Raw genomic sequence first — 18,935 nt, 5'->3', positions numbered from 1 at the left:
GGTTTTCCTTGAACTTTTTGAGTACTTACGTGTGCAGCATTTAACTTGTCTCTAGCCTGTGTATAAATAAGCAGATGCATCAGAGCAGGAACATGCAGCTGTTAATGAAGTGAATTGGTGGCATATGTTGACTGTGTAGGGGGGATGTGTATTACTCTGTATGTTAATCTTTCCTTAACTGAAGTAATTTCTTGTTAGGATTTGAAACCCAGCAACATAGTAGTAAAATCAGATTGTACGCTCAAAATCCTTGATTTTGGACTGGCAAGAACAGCATGTACTAACTTTATGATGACTCCATATGTAGTAACACGGTATTACAGAGCACCAGAGGTTATCCTTGGAATGGGATATAAAGAGAATGGTAAGTTGCTGGAGTAATGCTTTAAATTTTTTGTCTAAAGAATATCTGTCTTGGAACATAACGCCTTTAAAAGTGGGAGGGAGGGCTGGTTTCTCCCTGTCATGTCTGTTGTTTATGTTAATCATGATATTGGAAATGACAAAAATTACACTCTAATTTTAGAGAATATAATAGTTTTCTTCTCTGTGTGCCTATCTCCATTGAACATCTACTGCTCCCTGTCCCCTGCTGTTATCTTTTCATGTGTTGTCCTGTTGTTGCCATTTTTTTTATTATACAAAATACTGTTGAGACACACTGCATGATATTGAAAAAAAATAGCAACCATCAATATATCAAAAATAAACCCTTTTATGAATGTGATTTTATTTTGAAGCATCTTCTTTCGACAGTTTGTCCCCTTTTGTATCTCTGATTATTAAAATGTTTCAGATCCCTTTCACAAACCATGCCTTATACTCTCTTAAATCTGCATAACTCTCAAAGAGGCTAGGTGTTACGATATTAAAAACAACACAGCTTTACTATATTGAATGTTTAGCCAGCAAAACTGCCTGCAAGGAAATTGTCCTTGACTTGCATTATTGGGCATTTTGCCTGCTGATTTTTAGTAGCTGTGGAGTAATACGCTGCCTGCTTTGGACTTCTATGCTAGTGCATCTTTCTGCTTTATCACAGGGGCTTGGGGATGCCATGCTTTTTGTATACATGTAACTTTGGTTGTGTAAAACAAGGAACTTGCAGGACCTTGCCGGGCCACTGATAATTAAAAAAAACCCTTTCATTAATATGCAAGGCAGCTTGTTATACAAGTGCCAATTTGATCAGAACTTCAGTAGAGGCTGTTCTCGATGGGACAAAAAATAAACTATCTGCAGGACTGTAGGAATGCAGTGTGAGCTTACAAATAAGTAATTGTATTTAAAAAAACCTTTTTAATCTTTTGTCCTTGTTGCACCTAACATATGATAGTGGATATCTGGTCTGTTGGGTGCATTATGGCAGAAATGGTCCTCCATAAAGTCCTGTTCCCAGGAAGAGATTGTATCCTTCACGGTTGTTCCAGAAATGTAAACACTGATCATATTTTGCAAAATGCTAGTAACAGAATTTAGCAAGTCAGTTGGTGTTGATATGATTGAAAATTCATGTTAGCAGTTTGGTTTTCCACATTGTTGTGTTTTAATGTAGATGCTAGATGTTTTTGTTTGTTTTCCTCACTTTTGTTCATGATACTTCATAATTTGATCATTTCATTTTTACTTTCAGTTGATATCTGGTCAGTTGGGTGCATCATGGGAGAATTGGTGAAAGGTTGTGTGATATTCCAAGGCACTGATCGTATCCTTCCCTAGTCATCCTTGAATCCCATTCCACTTCTAACAGAAACACAATTATTTTGATCTGTATAAGTATAAAAGCATAAACAATACTTTCAATAATATGTTTTCATAGATCTACTGTACTATTTGAAATTAGTGTCATTAACCAAATTGTCGAGCTTTCCATTTTATTTTCTTAGTAGCCTATATTTAATGTAATTTGTATGGGTTGAATCCATAGAATTTATATTAAGAACTTCAGCTTTTGTAGCTTAAAAAAGGGATACTGTTAGGTTTAGAAAATAAATAGCAGTTAGTATATTTTCTTACTCGTGTTCTTTGTAGATAAGTGTTATAAGCAAAAGCCTACCGAGTTACTTTCTTCTGTGCATGGATTTTGCTTAGTATTTGTTTGAACAGTAGACTCATTTTTTTTATTGTACAATTTTCTGAGTTTCAATCAGATTCTTTTCTTGCTTATTAACACTTGCTGGGCAACAGTGTCCTAACTGCAAGCACACTGCATGAGAAATTTGTTTTTATTGCTATTATTTAATATAAAAATAGAAACTTTTTCTTTTTGGAGTTTTTTTTTTTTTTTTCATTCTGTGAGAATTTTATTTTGGGCTTAGTTTTTCTATAAAACTGTTATTCCTCCTTTTCTCCCTCCCAATATTTTTGACTCAAATTTATCTTCATAAAATTCTGTTTTCTTGTACGATAGTAATCGTAGGAAATTTTACTGTATTAAAAATGAACAAAACCCTCGTATGTATGTTTTCATGCCTTAGAGATGGGAAATCTCAATAATATGTCACAAGTCTTTATGCTGTATTAAGTGAACAGAAGTGATAATTTAATAAAGTAAATGCTCTTTGAAGATTTTGATGTATATCGAAACATTTCCCTAGAAACAAAATTTAAAACATTTGACTCATTATCAAGTTCCATTCATAAAAATTGGGTGAAAACCAATTGCATCCTTTATAAATATCTTATAAAATAGAAGTTAGTGTTGTAGGGCTAGATCTTAAAAATTAATCAGTAACTAAATAGAATCCAAATTCAACCAGAATTGCCAGTTATGGCTGTAGGTCATAAGAAGCTGTAGCTACTTGTGGTCTCAGATTTTGAAGAAAGTGTAGTATTTTTTCTTGTCAGCAAGGAAAAGTTGAGTCGTCCACTAAAAATATCAAGTACATGTTTACAGATACCTATCTATCTAATAGAAGAGAAATTTCAATTTTAATGCTAAATTTCATGACACTAATCTTCAGCAGTTGATCATGCATTATTTAGTAGTATAAATGATTAATTGTTAAATAAGTCTTTTTGTTTTCCACCTTTCTTCCTTTCTATACTTATTGTTTTACCTTTTGAAGCCTTCAGACCAACCTAACACAATTCTTCATGTATGTTATGTGTCTTTCACCTGCATGTTAGCATGGGCTATTTTGATTTATTCATGAATAAATGAAGGAAATTTTGTCTATACTTGTTGAATACACAAGTTATCATTTGTGGCTCTCTGGAAGTCACTGAAGCTCCACCAGTCTGTGTTTCAAGGAGTTTCCTGTGGTATCTTATTGAAGTGCATAGCTGTGCTTACAGGGTTTATTACTTCTTGTTAGACTTTCAGTTCTGTTTATTGTGAAATTTTGATAACTTCGTGTTGTTGGAATTTTTTCTGAGTGATAACTGCTTCAGTCAAATTGTCACTTTCTTTTACCTTCAGCTGCAGGATTGTTTTGTCAGTCTGGTTTATGGGCAACGCTGGTGTGCATGGCCATCAAGCTTTCCTTTTTGTTTGGTTGCGTTTGGGGCTTTTCGGTTTGTTTTTTACCTTAAATTTTAAAATATCTTAATATTTGGGGAGCAGGGGGAACCAAGTTCAGCATGTTGCCTTTGACTATCTTCAGGAAAACCTACCGTAGTTTGTATTTTCCCATATGGTCAAGGGGAATTGCCGGGATACTTGCAGCAGTGCTCTGGGTGAACTGAGATGCTCCGCGTTGCCAGGGCGATGGATGCACTGAACCTGCTCCTGACTGGTGCTACGGGGGCCTGAGTTACTGGCAGGTGCTGTTGCACTGGGAATGAGAAATGTAGAAAAACCAGGCAGCATAGATACCCAAGATGAAATAATGGAAAGCCTACTAGCACCGGAGTGGTTTTAATGCTCTTTCTGCCCAGGTGGTGAAGGAAATTAAGACTGATGCAAAAAGCATCAGGGGGTATTCATACTTTCTTGGGAAAAATCATGCTTTGTTGTGATTGTAATAAGAACTCTGATTTTTAACTTCTTCCAGAGTTCTAAAAGAGTAGGCAGGTATACTTGGCATGGGCTAAACTTCTGGTTACTTTTGACCCTGAAGTCACTAGAACAGGAAGGGTAATTTTGTCTGCAAGTTGGGAGGTTATTCACATAGCATGCTGTGTGTGCTTTGCACTGAAATTAAGGCTTTCTCCCATTTGGGTTTCTCAGAACAGGCTCTGCTTATTTCAAGTCCCAACCCTATATTGGGGAGGTTTTTTTTTCTTTTTTTTTTCTAACTTTCAGTATCTGTAAAGCACTTTGAAGCAATCCTACTGAAACACTGGGTTTCTTCCAGCTTTTGTTATCAGAGTGGGATGGGTCAGTACATTTTTCTGTCTTCCCCCCCTAGTTCTCTGAGACCATGATAGGCGGGACTCTAGTTTGATTAGCTGACTAACCAGACTGCTGTTACGTAAAGAAAAAGCACCTCCTTGAATCTAGATTGGTGGAGATTTCATGGAAATCAGTTTTCTAGTTAGGAACAAAATTTCCTGATGTATATTAACAAAGAAAATTTTATGTGTTTTGTCTTAGCATGAGAGTTAAAAATATCGACTTAATTTTGGTTTTAATACAGTTTTCCCATTGGAATGTATTTAATGAGCAAATATAATTTTCAATCTTCGTATCAGAATTCTAAAGTCTTAGCATGAAGCAGTGATTATACATGTATTTCTAGTTGCATTCATGGCACACTAACTGAAATAAAAGCACCTCAGTTTTTTAAATGCTTAATTCAAAGTGCAACAAATTTGTTGTTTTATTACAAAATCTGTCTGTGAGAATGAATAGATCAAAGTGTTAGATTATGAATTTAGCTATGAATGTTTGCAAGGTTGATGGTTAGACTCTGCTGGAATTGCATATTTTTTAATCAGGAAAATCTGTAAAGTGTAAATCTGAGTAAACTTAAAGATCAGGAATACTAATGTGGTTTGATAAATGAGCTTTCTTATCCCGGCTAGGCTCATTCAGAGCAGACTCTGGTATTTCTATAACAAGTGTCCCCATGTCCGGGGGAATGCCTTCACTTGAAGAGGGAGAAGGGGCAGTCCAAGATAAACAGGAGGCACAATTTCAATTTGCGGCTCGTAAATGTAATTTCTATTAAAATATTTAAATTCTGAATTTAAGAATACAGTAGTCTTTGAGTATTACTGCAGTTGATACAGCTAAACAAAAGAACCTGCTAAAAACCTACCGAAATCTGGATTCACTGTTCAGAACCCCTTTGAACCTTCTATGAAATGGAAAATGAAAAAACCAAAACAAACAGCAACAACAAAAAAAAGCTCTGACCAGGCAATGCCAACATCCCTCTCCTCCCCTCTCCCATGCTACAACCCAAAGCCTAATTTCCTTAGGAGACAGGCACAAAACCTCTTATTTTCAATGGGATGTGTTTGCTTTTTAGGGTTTTTTTTTCATGTATTTTTCCCTACCTTCAGGAATCTTCAATGTTGATGGTATTATATTGTACTTCAGAAGATTCAACAGCAGCCGTTCTTTTCTGTCCTTATAGTTGTTTTGCTATGGATACAATTGCCAAATAAAGCTTCTTTTGGGTTTCAGAAATGTATTGCTTTCAATACTAGCCAATAGATAATAATTAGCAAAATATATTTAAGCATAATGCATTGTGCAGCACTTCTAGCCTGTCCTTAAGACTAAAATCTGTATCTTATTTTTGTGTCTATCCTAGCTTTTTGCATGGCGGCTCAGAATACTTTTGATGCTAGAATAAAGTTGATATTTGTGTCCTTTGTTCAAGTTTTCATTAACTTTTCAGATTTCTGTAAGTGATGTTTTTGTATAGTGCAGACTTCAAATTCTTCAGCTGATTTTCCTAAAGATATGGTGCAGATATTGATCAATGGAATAAAGTTATTGAACAATTAGGAACACCATCAGCAGACTTCATGAAGAAACTACAGCCTACGGTGAGGAATTACGTAGAAAACAGGCCAAAATATCCTGGTATTAAATTTGAAGAGCTCTTCCCAGACTGGATATTTCCATCAGAATCTGATCGTGACAAGTTAAAAAGTAAGGCAAGGTTTTTATCTCTTTTTTTTTTTTTCTTTAAAAGATGTTAATTTAAAATGTTTGAAGTACACTTCAACATTTTATATTATTTTTAATTATGGCAGTGTCAACATTAGAAGCTGCATACATTGTTTCCCTCATTTATGACATGTCCTGGAATCTTAGTACTAGTCATTAAATACAGAACTATTTCCCTGTCCCCAGTGTTCTGTTTAATTCTCTTAATTCTAATCCACTGAATAATGTCTGCCGCTTAAATGTTCTCTGAAAGTAATACATGTTATGGAGGCTATTTGTAATTATCTTCTTCTGGTTGATTTGTGCATATAACTAATTTTGGCTGTACTTTGACTTTAGATAATTACTGATAAAATGAAAAAAAAACCCACTTTGTTATATTATTTAGATGGTCAAATCATTTTTTTACATAAAGTAACTTGTTATAGCCTATTCTATTATTACAGTGATTGTTCAGACAAAAAAGAGATGCCAGTGATGTGCCACTGCGACGAGTAGCTAGTTACTGTGCAGTAACAGCTTTAAAAGAAAAACAAATTTGATATTACAGAAATCAGATCATTACTGTACCAAGGTGTACTTTTAAAAGCGTATTAAAAATGCTTAATGTGGTTTATGTTCAGTAGTTAGTGGCAAATAAACTATAACCTGTGTAATAGCAGAACTGTTCAAAATTGAGGTTGGTGTCAGCTGCAGGGTTTAGTTTGGATAATAGCAAAGTAACATTGACACTAAAGGTGTGGGACCTATTTTTTTTTTTAAATGTAGCTGTATAGGAAAGTTTGGATTTGTGGGCCTGTTTTCACAGTGAAATCTGTTACAGTGTATGTCCTGTGTTCCCAGTATTAATCTCCTGTGTCAGATGTTAAACTCTACAGCTCTTACATGCATGTTCTTTTCCTTTTTACTTTCTAGCCAGCCAAGCTAGAGATTTATTATCAAAAATGCTTGTAGTTGATCCAGACAAGAGAATTTCTGTAGATGAAGCCTTACGTCATCCTTATATTACTGTCTGGTATGATCCAGCTGAAGCAGAAGCTGTAAGTTTGCATTTAAAATAAATTTTAAGATATCAGTTTAATAACTTTAAAGAATACCTTTAATTGTAGTCAAGAGCATGCTTTAAACTCATTCTTTGGCTAGCAAAAGTCACACATAAATCCTTCAGATCAACATTAGGGTCAGAATCACCTGAAAAATACCTGCTAGAGTGGAGTTGATATAATTTTGAAAGTGGTTGTTGATTTCCTTTTACTTTACTACCACATAGGCAACTCTTTCTGTAATCTAGGGCTTTTTGAGAAGGGGCCTTTCTCTAATGCCCCATAAAGCCTTAAAATGAGTTTAATTTTAGTTGATACTTTTAAGCAGCCTTTCAGTGGGAAGCAGGGCTTAAAGGCAAATTCTGGAGTTGTGAATTGAAATGTGCCTTTGAGGTATAGGGAATAGACTGCCAAAGATGAAGGTAAGAAAATGCTAAAAAAGCTGTAATTTTTATGTTTTTTTTTAGTTGTGACCGGTTGTGTTAACCTGATGTAGTAGATGCACTGTAGACTTTCTTTTCTTTGTAGCCTCCACCTCAAATCTATGATGCGCAATTGGAAGAAAGAGAACATGCAATTGAAGAATGGAAAGGTAAAAAGTGAGCATGACAAATGGCATTTATTGTAATAACTTGTATTATTAATGTGTGGCTCACGGTACATGTGTGCTGGATTGAACTGACTGGAGCTCACTGTTCCGATTATGCAGTACTGCTTTTGGCAATATGAAAAGAACTCAGTAATGGAAAAATGTTCCATTTGGAGTGGATATAGATGTGTGTGTATATGTATATATATATATACATGTAACATTATGAAGTCTCTTCAACAAAAGGACGCAGTTATCTTTTCCTTCCCTTCCTCTGAGTATTTTGTTATTCTTAAGTGTTAAGAATCTCAATAGGTTTTTTTTTCTTGATAGAAGATTTTCTGAAAGAGAAACACGTGCCTCTTAGTGTGCATTATTTAAGCCATATCTCCTGACAATATTTACTAATTCATTTATTCTACAGATCTTAAATAGCAGAAGAGTTTTTTGGTGTATTTTTCTCTCATTGCTTGCTTATTGACCAAATACATTAAACTGTTGACTTAAACAAAAGAATAAATGACATTGTGTTACTGAAATCAATTACATTGTATAGTTTTAGTCAAAAACATAAAGTGGGGAGACAGTTCAAATTTTAAACATCTATCATCACAGAACAAAGGGTGATAGACATCTTTGACTACTTTGAAAGCTACTTGTTTTTTGTAAAATAGATTTCAGGTACTGATTCTGGTTTATCTATATTTTCTTTAGGGCATGTCTGCACAGGTATGCTTCAGATTATTTTGGATTAATGCAAGGTGGAAAATTAAAATGGATTAGTTAAATCTGATTTAATACATTTGTAAATGTTACTCAAAATTAAAGAGGTCTTAATCTATTTCAATACTGTTACTTTTAGCTACCTTAAGACTATGGGTTCGTACACAAGGTACTATGAGTTAACTGAAGTTGTAAATTACTGTACCTGGTGTTCTGCATTAGTAAAAATCATAGTACAAACATATCAAGCAGAATAATGGATGATCCTTTAAAGTTACTGCTCTAACTTTTTGTTGTCGTTGTTCAGGTGTCTATCCTAAGTTGTCCTTGATTAGTCAATGAGGGTTTTCACACAATATTTAAATTGTTTGATTAACCTACTTCAGAATTTTCAGGCTTTCCTCAATGTATCCATGGAGATTGTTGTTTAAGAATAGAGATGTTTGTGTATGGTTTTGTTATCAAACTTAAATTTCCACGGGGGTTATCTTTTTTTTTTTTTTTTTTTAAATTGAAATAATTTTTTTTTTTTACAGTTAGTATTAGTGCATTGTAGGTATACATAAAGCTTTGGGGTGGGATGGTTGTTATTTTTAAATGGACAGCTATTTATAAAAAACGCTGATTTTGGAACATGCTTAGTGTCTTTCTGTAATGCTTAAAGAAAATCTGTAGAATTCTCTAATCATTGCTGTAGGCCTTTTTAAAAAAAAAAAAAAAAAAAGAGGGGAAAAATAAATACCTACAGAATTGTACTTCCAGACTGACCCTTAATCATTTCATTGTACCTTTATACATACGTGATTTGTATACAGATCCTGTGTGATCTTACAGTGTTTTTTCTGTCACTTCTCTCATCCCTTCCACCCTTCTCTCCTAAGAATTAATATACAAAGAAGTAATGGATTGGGAAGAAAGGAGCAAGAATGGTGTGGTAAAAGATCAGCCCTCAGGTTAGTCATTGTTTATGTAGTTCTCCCATAACTGAAACATAGTGCTGACGTGTTGCACTAGCAATTGAAGAAATCCTGCTTAATAATCCAGGTAGGCAAAAGTCTTGTTGTTCAGGACTCTTGATTGTGATCTGCCTTTGGAGATCCATGTGCAGTAGTTTTTCATTGTTATGAAATAAGTTGTAGGAAGACTTAAGAAGTGTTGTGTGGCCAGAACCCTGAGCTGGCTTCTCCCCAAAGGGCTCTGTCATCAAATGCCATAATCGATATCACTTCACATCACCTGTAGCATAGATACCTTTTATGCTGAATGCTTATTCTGTAGCTCTGCATGAATGAGTCCCTCTCATGCAGGGCTAAACATCGTTAGGGTTCCTTTAAAATAGTTAATTGTGCAAAGTATTCATGAATCTTTGATGTTTACTGCTGTTTTCTTGGTTCAGTAATTTGAATATTGCACTGTCTTTTATTAACTATATTGATTAGACTTCTTGATACTCAGAGCTCAATCCACATTATACATTGCCTTTTTTTTTTTCCTTCCTCCCCAGAGAGGGAGAAAAATAAAAAAATCTGTTAATGTTTAACTTGTGTTTTGAGTGTTAGGGAAATTAGTGCTTGGTTTTTTCCTGTTTGTTAATCTCCTTATTTTCTAAGGATTTCTGTGGGGAAAGTGATGCTCAGAGCCTGGAAGTGTGGTTATTTGTACCTGCCATGTTGTCTTGCCTCAGATTTTATTATGTTTGGTTTACTTAGCACAGATGCAGCAGTGAATAGCAACACCAGCCCTTCCCAGTCATCATCTATCAATGACATTTCATCCATGTCAACAGAGCAAACATTGGCCTCAGATACAGACAGCAGCCTCGATGCCTTGACAGGACCCCTTGAAGGATGTCGATGATCAGCCAGGATTGCAGACTTGACTTTGGAAAAGAACTCTTGCTTCCATTGGGCCTGAATTGCTTGTAAGTTAATGGAACCAAGTCAAAAAACTCCATGTTCTGCATGTTCTGCTAAAGTAATGCCTGTTTTTTTTTTTACTCAGTTATTATGAAAATGCCTGCTTAATGTTGTAGAATGAAAGCAAATCAATGTCTAAAGAACAAAAAAATTTAGACACTATTATAGGCTTTTCTTTGTTTCAGCCTATTTCAGGTGAGCAGTTATAATAGACTTTTTTGCCAACTCCCCTTAAGTGGGTTCATGAATCTTCAGTCCCAACTGGCAGGCTTTCTGTGACACAATGGTTGTTTACATTTTAGTACAGTATTGCTCATTAGTAGGTTTTTTTGAATGTATAGTCTCTATGAAGTTTGTTTTAACATGTGACTGGCAGTTTGCTTTAACGACTGGAGTGTTGTATGTAAGTGTGAACTCACACTGAACGCTCTCAGTAACATGTTTAAAGGGCAGTTATTCTTCCACATAGCACTTTTTTTTTCTATTGAGCCCTTTCTATCTTCACTTTCCAACAATTCCATCTATCTTCTTGTAGAAGAGATAAAAGTGAAGTTCAAAGAATATAGCCATTAATTTGTATTTCACCTGTGAGTACGTGTGTCTAACTTTTTCAGTTTAAGTGTGGATGGAAGGTACAGTGGCTTAAGTCACTCATCCTTCCTTAAGATTTAATTATCTGTGAAACAGTGCCTGTTTAGAAGAGGAGAGAGTGCTAAAATGTTTTGTATTTCCTAGTTTGTGATACTGGTCCTTTAACAAAAACAAACAGAAAAGGAAATTATACCTGTGATGCTCTTCATTCGCTGCAAACTCTGGTAACAGGACAGATGAATTGGAGAGACTTGTAGCCTCAAAAAGAGCTATATAAATGTTTTCCATTTTTTTATGGGTCCATTCTATCTAGCAAGTAATTAGAGAAATAAAAATACAGTAGTTTTGAGTCAGCTGTAAATTAAGTATTTGGTTAACAGAGCTTAGCTCTATTTCCGCCTTAGGAAAACCTTCCTATTTGTACTGGGGGAGGAAAACATATTTAATACATATTTTCTAAATATACAGAGAGGAGGAGGAGATGAGTTACTGTTTCAATACAGGCTTATCAGTATGGTTTTCAGAATCAGATAATACAAATATTGTCTGTTACATTGCACAATGTAATGTGTTGAATTAGAAAATGTGTTTGCAGTAGAGTAGGGCTTCAACTGCTTTATACTACACCCTTGTGAATTTGTGCACGTTCACTTTGGAGTGCACAGGTGTGAAATTTTGCTAAAGGATCTTGTGTGTGCATGTGTGTGAGATTAAACTATATAAGAGTAATAGTGATGTACAAGATGAGGTAAAACACCACTTTCTTAAAGGCACTATATTTAGCTGTTGATCCAGATACTCTTGACTTGAATATATAAATAGAACTTCTAAAATATACTGTCCCAGCCAGCCACTGCATTACTGACATACTTCTCCTGTAAAAGAAAATTGTCCATTGTTTCTGACCTTATGATTTGAAAAGCAGCAATTTCTCTTTATACAAACATAGCTTATATATTAAAATTGTACCTCTTTTTAATAGTTTAATTTGCTGCATCAAAAATATTAAGGTTTTACTGTCCCAGAAGATTAAAAATTATTTAAAAATTAACAAATTACTTACTATGATGTTAACTTCAGAATCGCCATCTGGAATCTTGGATTTTTAAAATTCTGTTTAATTGAATTGCAGCATATTGGGGCTTGGGTTTTTTATTGTTTGGTTTTAAACCTACGGATACCTTAATTTATCTTTGGATACTGACAATGTAAGTGAAATATTTTTAGTGTATTTTTGTCACTGGAAAAAACATTTTAAAATATCTATTTACCATACAGCAGAATGGTACATTTTGCATTTTTTTAAATCCTTGTAATTTGTGTAAGTTAAAATTACTAGAGACACCTATTGAAAATGAACATTAGTGATTCACTATGGAAATAGTGTACTGGATTTAATTTTTCAACATTTTTTTTTTTTTTTTACCTTTTTCAACTGCAGCACTGTGACATGTTCATTTTAACAGTTACTGCTTTAAAAGACTTAATACAACAAATATTTTAAAAAAAATTTTTTAATGTGTTTTGGGTATTTGCAGAGTTGAGATTTTTCTGATTGGACTTGGGCTGCTCAGAACACCGGGGGGTTGGAGCAAATGACCTTCAGGTCTCTTCCAACCTAAATATTTCTGTGATTCAAATTACTGTTTAATATTGTTTAACACACCTGCCCTATCTCCTTTATTTGAATTGGTATCTGACCTGGTACACACCATTCACTTGAATATGTACTCTTGGAACAGAAAAAAAAACCCTGAGATTAACTGAATTTATTTGTAAATCTTGCTGTAGGAAAAGCTGTCTCATGCATTGTTTTTTTTTAATGTCGTCTTGCTGTGGCATACATTGAAGCTTTGAAATTTTACAGAAATGTTGCTGCTTTCAGAGCATGCATGAAATGTCTGTAACTATTGTGGATTTGGATTCCAGTATAATTCAAAACCAAATTGCTAATAAACTGAATGAACATTGATCTCAAGGTGGCATATATGCCAATTATAATCAGAAAAATGCATACAGAATAGATGCATGCTAAAGTTCCCATACTATTTCAGTGTGCACATATAGACTATAAATGCACTGCATGCAGATTCTATACATATAGTTGTGTTCCTGACTGCAGATTAAGTTCAGTGCCATGTTTGTGAAAGGGTTGTCAATGCCATGAGAACCTCATCATTGATGGAAAACAAAATGCACATGTAAATTGTCAGGGGTTTAAAAGTTTAGAGTTTGGTGTGCAATATAATCACTTTTATTCCTAATACTAAATCATGTATGTAAAGTGATGCAATTGACCATTTTTTGCACTTTGGCATTTATAAATATTTATATGTATTTAAAGATTAAGAATATGTGAGTGTGTGTGTGTATACATATACATATATAAAGAAACCTGCTCAGTTTTGTAAACATGAATGTTAGTTTTCTTTGAGAGACTTTGTATAGTGTTAACACTACTGCAGTATACATAAACAATTTATGAAATATGACTAGAAATAAGTGGTGGTCAACATAGATACAATCTGTAATCTTAACTGCTCACCTGAAAAAAAGAAGGATCTATGGCTATCAATCAGTTTATTTACCAGAAACATTATGTTAAATATATGAACACTGAGTAGCTGAATGGCATTGCAGAAATGGAGTATGTTTTAAACAGCTCATTTCATCTGTGCTCATATAATTGTTCCTCAAAAAAAAAAAAAAAGAGAAGCTTGGCATTTTGAAATCTGGATAAGCAGCCTGCAAGTGTGCTTTGAGGAAATACCGTGATATGAGAAGTCTAGTTTTTTACCGAAAGATAAAAAATGAATGTCAAAATTAAGGCTTTGTCTGCATAGATCATACAAAATAAACTAGACTAATGACTGGAAACTAGTGTCTGCAAACAGCCTTTGAAGTTATGGAATGTTTCCAGTAAGGGTTTGCATTTCCTTGTCAAAATAATGAAAAATAAACTCAACCAGAAATTAACTGGTTGGTTGCTAAGTTTCAAAACCTGTTAGGAACCAGAGGGCACTTGAGGTTTTCTTTGTCTCTTTTAAGTCCTAACAGAGCATACACGTTTTTATTCAAAATTAATTAAAAAAAAAAAAAAAGTGATTCCATATGTTAATTTTTCTTTCCTAAAGGAAGGACCTTAAATGCTAAATCTATTTCCTTTTAGATCTGATTGTATTTGGTTTAGGCTTAAAATTATAATTTTATGAATGAAGTAGGATTAAGACATTCAAAACACAGCTGACATACCAGGTCTTCAAGAACTGAGTGGATGACCCTTCTTTTGGCAGAAGTGCAGTCCTCTAGTTTGGTGTGTGCTGGAAGCTCAGTTGTTCAAGTGCAGACAAATCTTTACTGAACATAATGCCGTTTTGGAGTACGGGTTCAGTCTTGCAGCAATACAGTTTGTGTGGAGTGTTTTATTTGAATTGTGTCACTTGAAATGGAAGTACTTTTAAGTGTGGTGGGGGGTAAATGCTGAACAGCCTTTGTCTGTATATTCTACATATGTCATATGGATTCTATCAGGGCTTGATGCTAAACTTAGTGATACCATATACTGGGAACCAAATTCTTTCCTGGGATGTGTACTGTGTAATTCCTGCTCAAAACTGGTTTTGTTCCAGGAACACCTGCACCCAGATGCAGAATTTGGACTTGAGTTCCTATAGACGAATCTAGTATTTTCTTTGCTTTTTCCAGAGTGTCTTTGATTTTTTTTTTTTTTTTAACATGTTGAAATATGACAGAAAAAAGTGTATTCTGGCTCATTATTTTACATCTATTATAGATTGTCTATTACATGAGTGATAATGATGTTCTGAAAGCTTATTACACAACTTACCAAATCAGTTTTATTTTTTTGCCCGCTCTGCATGCTAAAAATGTCTGGAGCTAAACTAATGTTTTAAGTTAAACCATCTTTTCTCATGTCAGTGTTGGAGGAAAGTGGAGAGATAACCATTGTTTCTGTTTGTGTTCTATGAAATGACTATTTTTGTAGCTAAAATTTTAGTTGTTGGATTTGAATCCCACAGTGTTGCTTTGTGGAAATAAATTCACCTGGGTCCGCTATTTCAAACAGTATATGTATAACAAGTCCAGTATAAAATTAAACTAATAAAATGCACACTTCTTCAATTTGTTATTGAAAATATGGCAAATTATTTTGGTCCAATAATTCAAACCAAAATAGAGAAAATACATTTAAGTTTTTATTTCTTGATGCTGCTGCTTATTTTTTGAAAAGGTGCTTGCAGTTTTGCACAAGAGACATCAATTTTATTAATTGCTGTGTTTGAAGCACTTTAGGATTCTTCTAAATACAGCCAGTATATGGTGTAAAAAGGAATGACATAAAAAATGTTTAATATGTTTGAATTTTGGTTGCAATCTTTCCTATTCTGATAGATGTGATCAGTATGTTCCTTTAAATATAAACCTATTTTCAGAAATTTGAAATTAGAATTTTTTTTTTTATGGGATGAAATTTAACACACAGAGATCATTTGAGAAACATCTTGTACTCATGCCTGTAGGATCACTTGAATAGCAATGTGACTACCTAGCTATCTATTATATAAAGATACAACAAAGACACAACAGGGTGTGTACCTACAGCAAGGTCAGCTAGCTTTGAGCACTAGGATTCTTTTTCTTAAATTAAAAACTTTTTATTAACTTCTGGCTACACATCCTAAGGTAGTTGTATGTGCTGTGGTAAGGCCAGAACATCTGCTTATTGGGACTCAGCTGCAATAGATGCTCTGTAAATACCACAGGAAGACACTGTCCCTGCTCTAAAATACTGGTCCAAAACCCTGATGCTTTCTAGGGTGTCCTTAGGCAAGTACCTGTGTATTTGTTTCCCAGGCCGGGTCTGTAGTTCAGCACTCCATAGTTTCTTAGGACAGCAAAAGCAGAGGCGAAAGCAGTCAGGTAAGAACAATATTTTATGTTCTCTACCTGAAACAGTAATCGCATTTGTTACTGATAACAAAGCTAATTTAATACCCATGAACATATGCTATTGTATTGTCTTCTAATGGGGAAAAACTTTTTTGAAAAAAACAAGTGTCACTAGCTTTTCTATGAATTCAGATGCTTAAATTGGTGCTAATTTTTTAAAAGAAAATGTAACAGATGGTTAGCAGTGTATTTGTCTGTTTTTGATACCTATATTTTCTTAAGTGGTGGCAGGCCAATCTTTATAAAATGACTAATGTGCATTTTCAGCTTCATCAGATTCCCAGATTTTCCTAAAGTAAAATGTTTAAACTTCTGTGGTGGATACTGTTGCTTTGGAGCTATTGCTTTCAGGCGTTTTATACACTAATAAAATGAACACAATTAGAAAAGATAGCAATATATAACTATCCCTTTCTTTAAGTTACAGGACATGTTGGGTTCCCCAGGTGGTTTTAGCAGTTTAGTGTAATCAAGATACCTAATTAAGAGCAAATCAGATACCTGTGTGCAGTTAACTCAATACAGTGAAGCTTTACCTGGTCACTTAGATAATTTATAAAGATTATACAAATTTTCATCTATTTTAAGGAGTGAATAACAAATAGAAATAATTAACTGTTTTCTTACAAATTAAAATGGTAATTCCAGAGAATATAATCTGTAGTATACTCCAGAACATGGGCTGTTAAAGAGTATAATAGTCTTCTTGAGTAATTTATTATGAAATTCAGTTTTACCTAATGACACAGAATAAACCCCCTTCAAAAATTAGTTTTTTGAGAATTTCTTTTGAAATGCCTTCAAGTTTTAACTACCTTCAGAATGCTTAGTATGTCTTGTTTTGGCCCTCTTTCCCACCTTCTGTTTACCAAATGTCACAAAAAGTAGCATCAAGCCCTATCACTTGTTACAGTGTTCTGATTTTATGGCCTTAATATTAGTTATAGTATGGTATATAATTTCAGAAGGAAGATGTGCTTGGAAGTCTAATTATATAGATACACGTGGCCTCTTCTGCCTATGAAATTAGGCTTTGATTGTCATATCTCATTCTTGATGCTTGTGCAATAGGAACATGTTCCTTTAAGTGCAGTGGCTGTTTTGTCTGATGCTGGACTTTGTTTTCAGGATGACTAGAAAGTTTTTTGGTTTTGTTTTTTTTTTTTATGGATGGCAGTCATGCTTCCTTGCTTTTTGGATTGATTTTTTTTTTTAACTAGAATTTCATAAGGAAAACTGTCAATAGCTAATTCTGAAGTTCTAGTTGAAGCCTTGTTCTGAAGCTTTTTGTGTTTTTTTTTTTTTTCCTCCAGAAACCTTACCATAAAATAATATGAAAGCCACTGTAAAATTACAAATAAATATGTATAATTAAAAGATTTGAGCAGTTTGTCTTATTTACTGTATCAGTGTTTTCTTTTTCTTGATTATTCCTGTGTTGAAGTGGAATGTTTTATGTAACCAAAGTGACGTATGCTCATAGTTGTCGTAACACATACTTTCAGTTTCTACTTCAGCTTCCAGTTAACCAAAATGTAAGTATTGGTATGAAAAATGAATGAAGAACCAACGTAAGAGATTGGTTGGAGCTGCTTTCTCCTGGTCTGCTGGAACATTTGAGCACATTAACAGCACTTGGTTTTACTGCCAAGTGTATTTTGAAATGATTTTTTTTTTAATTGCAGAAGCTTGTCTTTGGTAATACTCGACAGATCTGTATTCCCATCCACGTGCAGAAACAGTATCGTAATCAGTTTGTGAGACTTCCGTGCAAGTTTTGGATAAGTTATTGGCTGTATATGTGTGTGTATATATGTACATATACAAAAGAACTTTGGAAATTTTTCTCTTCACCTTGTGCTCAAACAGTGTTATGTTTCATTTTGTTCTCACTGAACAAGACAGAGGTACAGCTAACAGGAAGAATGTTCCGTTGTATGTACTTTGAGGAAGATTTAAGCATTCTTGCAAAGAGAGCGAGGAGGTTTCCAGGCACTTTGCAGAGCTGTCTGGTCTAACTCCAGGGAAGGTGAAGTAAAATTTAACTGCCCCTTTGATCTAACTGCTTTTCCATGGAGGTTTTCTGATACTGAAGGAAGGGTTAACATAGCTGCCTTTCTAAATACACGGCTAGAGCTCTCAGCCAGGCTTTGGCATTGTAAAAGCTTCACCTGTGACAGTCTGAAATATTTTTTACAGCAGCATTGCTGTTTCTTGCATGGAGAACTTGGAAGTTTTTTCTTCTCTGCAGGACATTGCAACAGAGTATCTGGATAAAACAGGGGTGCCCAGTAGATCCCAAAACTGTCCTGGTTTTGATGATGGGATATTTTTCAGGTTGCTTTTCAGCTACAGGGGAAGATCTAATTCATGAGACGGAGAACAAAAAAATAATGGAGGAGAATGACGTGTGCAGGGAAGAGCTTCACAGAGTATTACCCAAGTACATTCTTTGCCTGACACCATACCTTTTCCTTATTTCCTGCAAGTTCTTGAAGTTGACAGGACAATTCTAGAAAGGTAACTGGTGAAGGAACTGATTAAACAAGACTCAAATAATTTTTGAGGAAAGTGGGCCTTCAGAAGTTCTTTTATTCATAGTAATGAGGTCTCAGAAGATTTAAAAAAAAAAAAAAAAAAAAGGGGGAAAAATGAAACAAGGACAATGTAAGTGTGTGGAATTCAAATGAAAAAAACTGCTCAGTTCGTGATTACTTGGTGTGAAGGTAAGATGGCAAAGAAACAAGTTATGGTTCAATGATGCACTGGGGGAGTCCGGGCAGTGTGTGGAGGCGGCTGCCCAGCGAGCTGGTGTGAATAAAGGGCTGCAGCAGCGCTGCTTCGCCCCGGGAACCCTGCGGGGCAATGGGCTGGTGGTTTGATTCACTCACACTGGATCTTAAAACAAGCTGCTCGCTCCTCTCTGGGGAAGAAGTAAAGCACCTGTGCAGTTTCTGCTTACACATCGTGAGCTGTTTTATGAGACACCGAGTTATCAAGTAGATGGTCACATCTAATCTTGCTGAAGGGCAAAT

At 34.6% G+C, this 18,935-nt stretch overlaps 1 protein-coding gene across 4 annotated transcripts in view; it reads left to right on the top strand.

Annotated features, from left to right (window-relative positions):
* The window catches only part of MAPK9 (mitogen-activated protein kinase 9), a 30,044-nt gene extending 12,820 nt beyond the window's left edge, over nt 1-17,224 (top strand). For 2 of the 4 annotated variants that reach the window (XM_042790131.1, XM_033006103.2), the window contains exons 6-12: nt 199-364; nt 1,634-1,705; nt 5,867-6,049; nt 6,983-7,107; nt 7,639-7,702; nt 9,304-9,375; nt 10,137-17,224. In XM_042790131.1, coding sequence (XP_042646065.1) covers nt 199-364; nt 1,634-1,705; nt 5,867-6,049; nt 6,983-7,107; nt 7,639-7,702; nt 9,304-9,375; nt 10,137-10,279 — 825 coding nt within the window. In that variant the 3' untranslated portion in view covers nt 10,280-17,224. Of the gene's footprint in view, nt 1-198; nt 365-1,336; nt 1,409-1,633; nt 1,706-5,866; nt 6,050-6,982; nt 7,108-7,638; nt 7,703-9,303; nt 9,376-10,131 lie in introns of all 4 variants that reach the window. The other 2 variants (XM_042790133.1, XM_042790132.1) reach the window with 2 other exon arrangements.
* Nucleotides 17,225-18,935: the final 1,711 nt, after the last annotated feature.

Source organism: Tyto alba, unplaced genomic scaffold (assembly GCF_018691265.1).
Source record: "Tyto alba isolate M040663 unplaced genomic scaffold, T.alba_DEE_v4.0 Super-Scaffold_17, whole genome shotgun sequence".
Classification (NCBI taxonomy): Eukaryota; Metazoa; Chordata; class Aves; order Strigiformes; family Tytonidae; genus Tyto; species Tyto alba.
The sequence above is the reverse complement of the archived record's forward strand: the minus strand, read 5'-3'. Positions and strand labels throughout refer to the sequence as shown.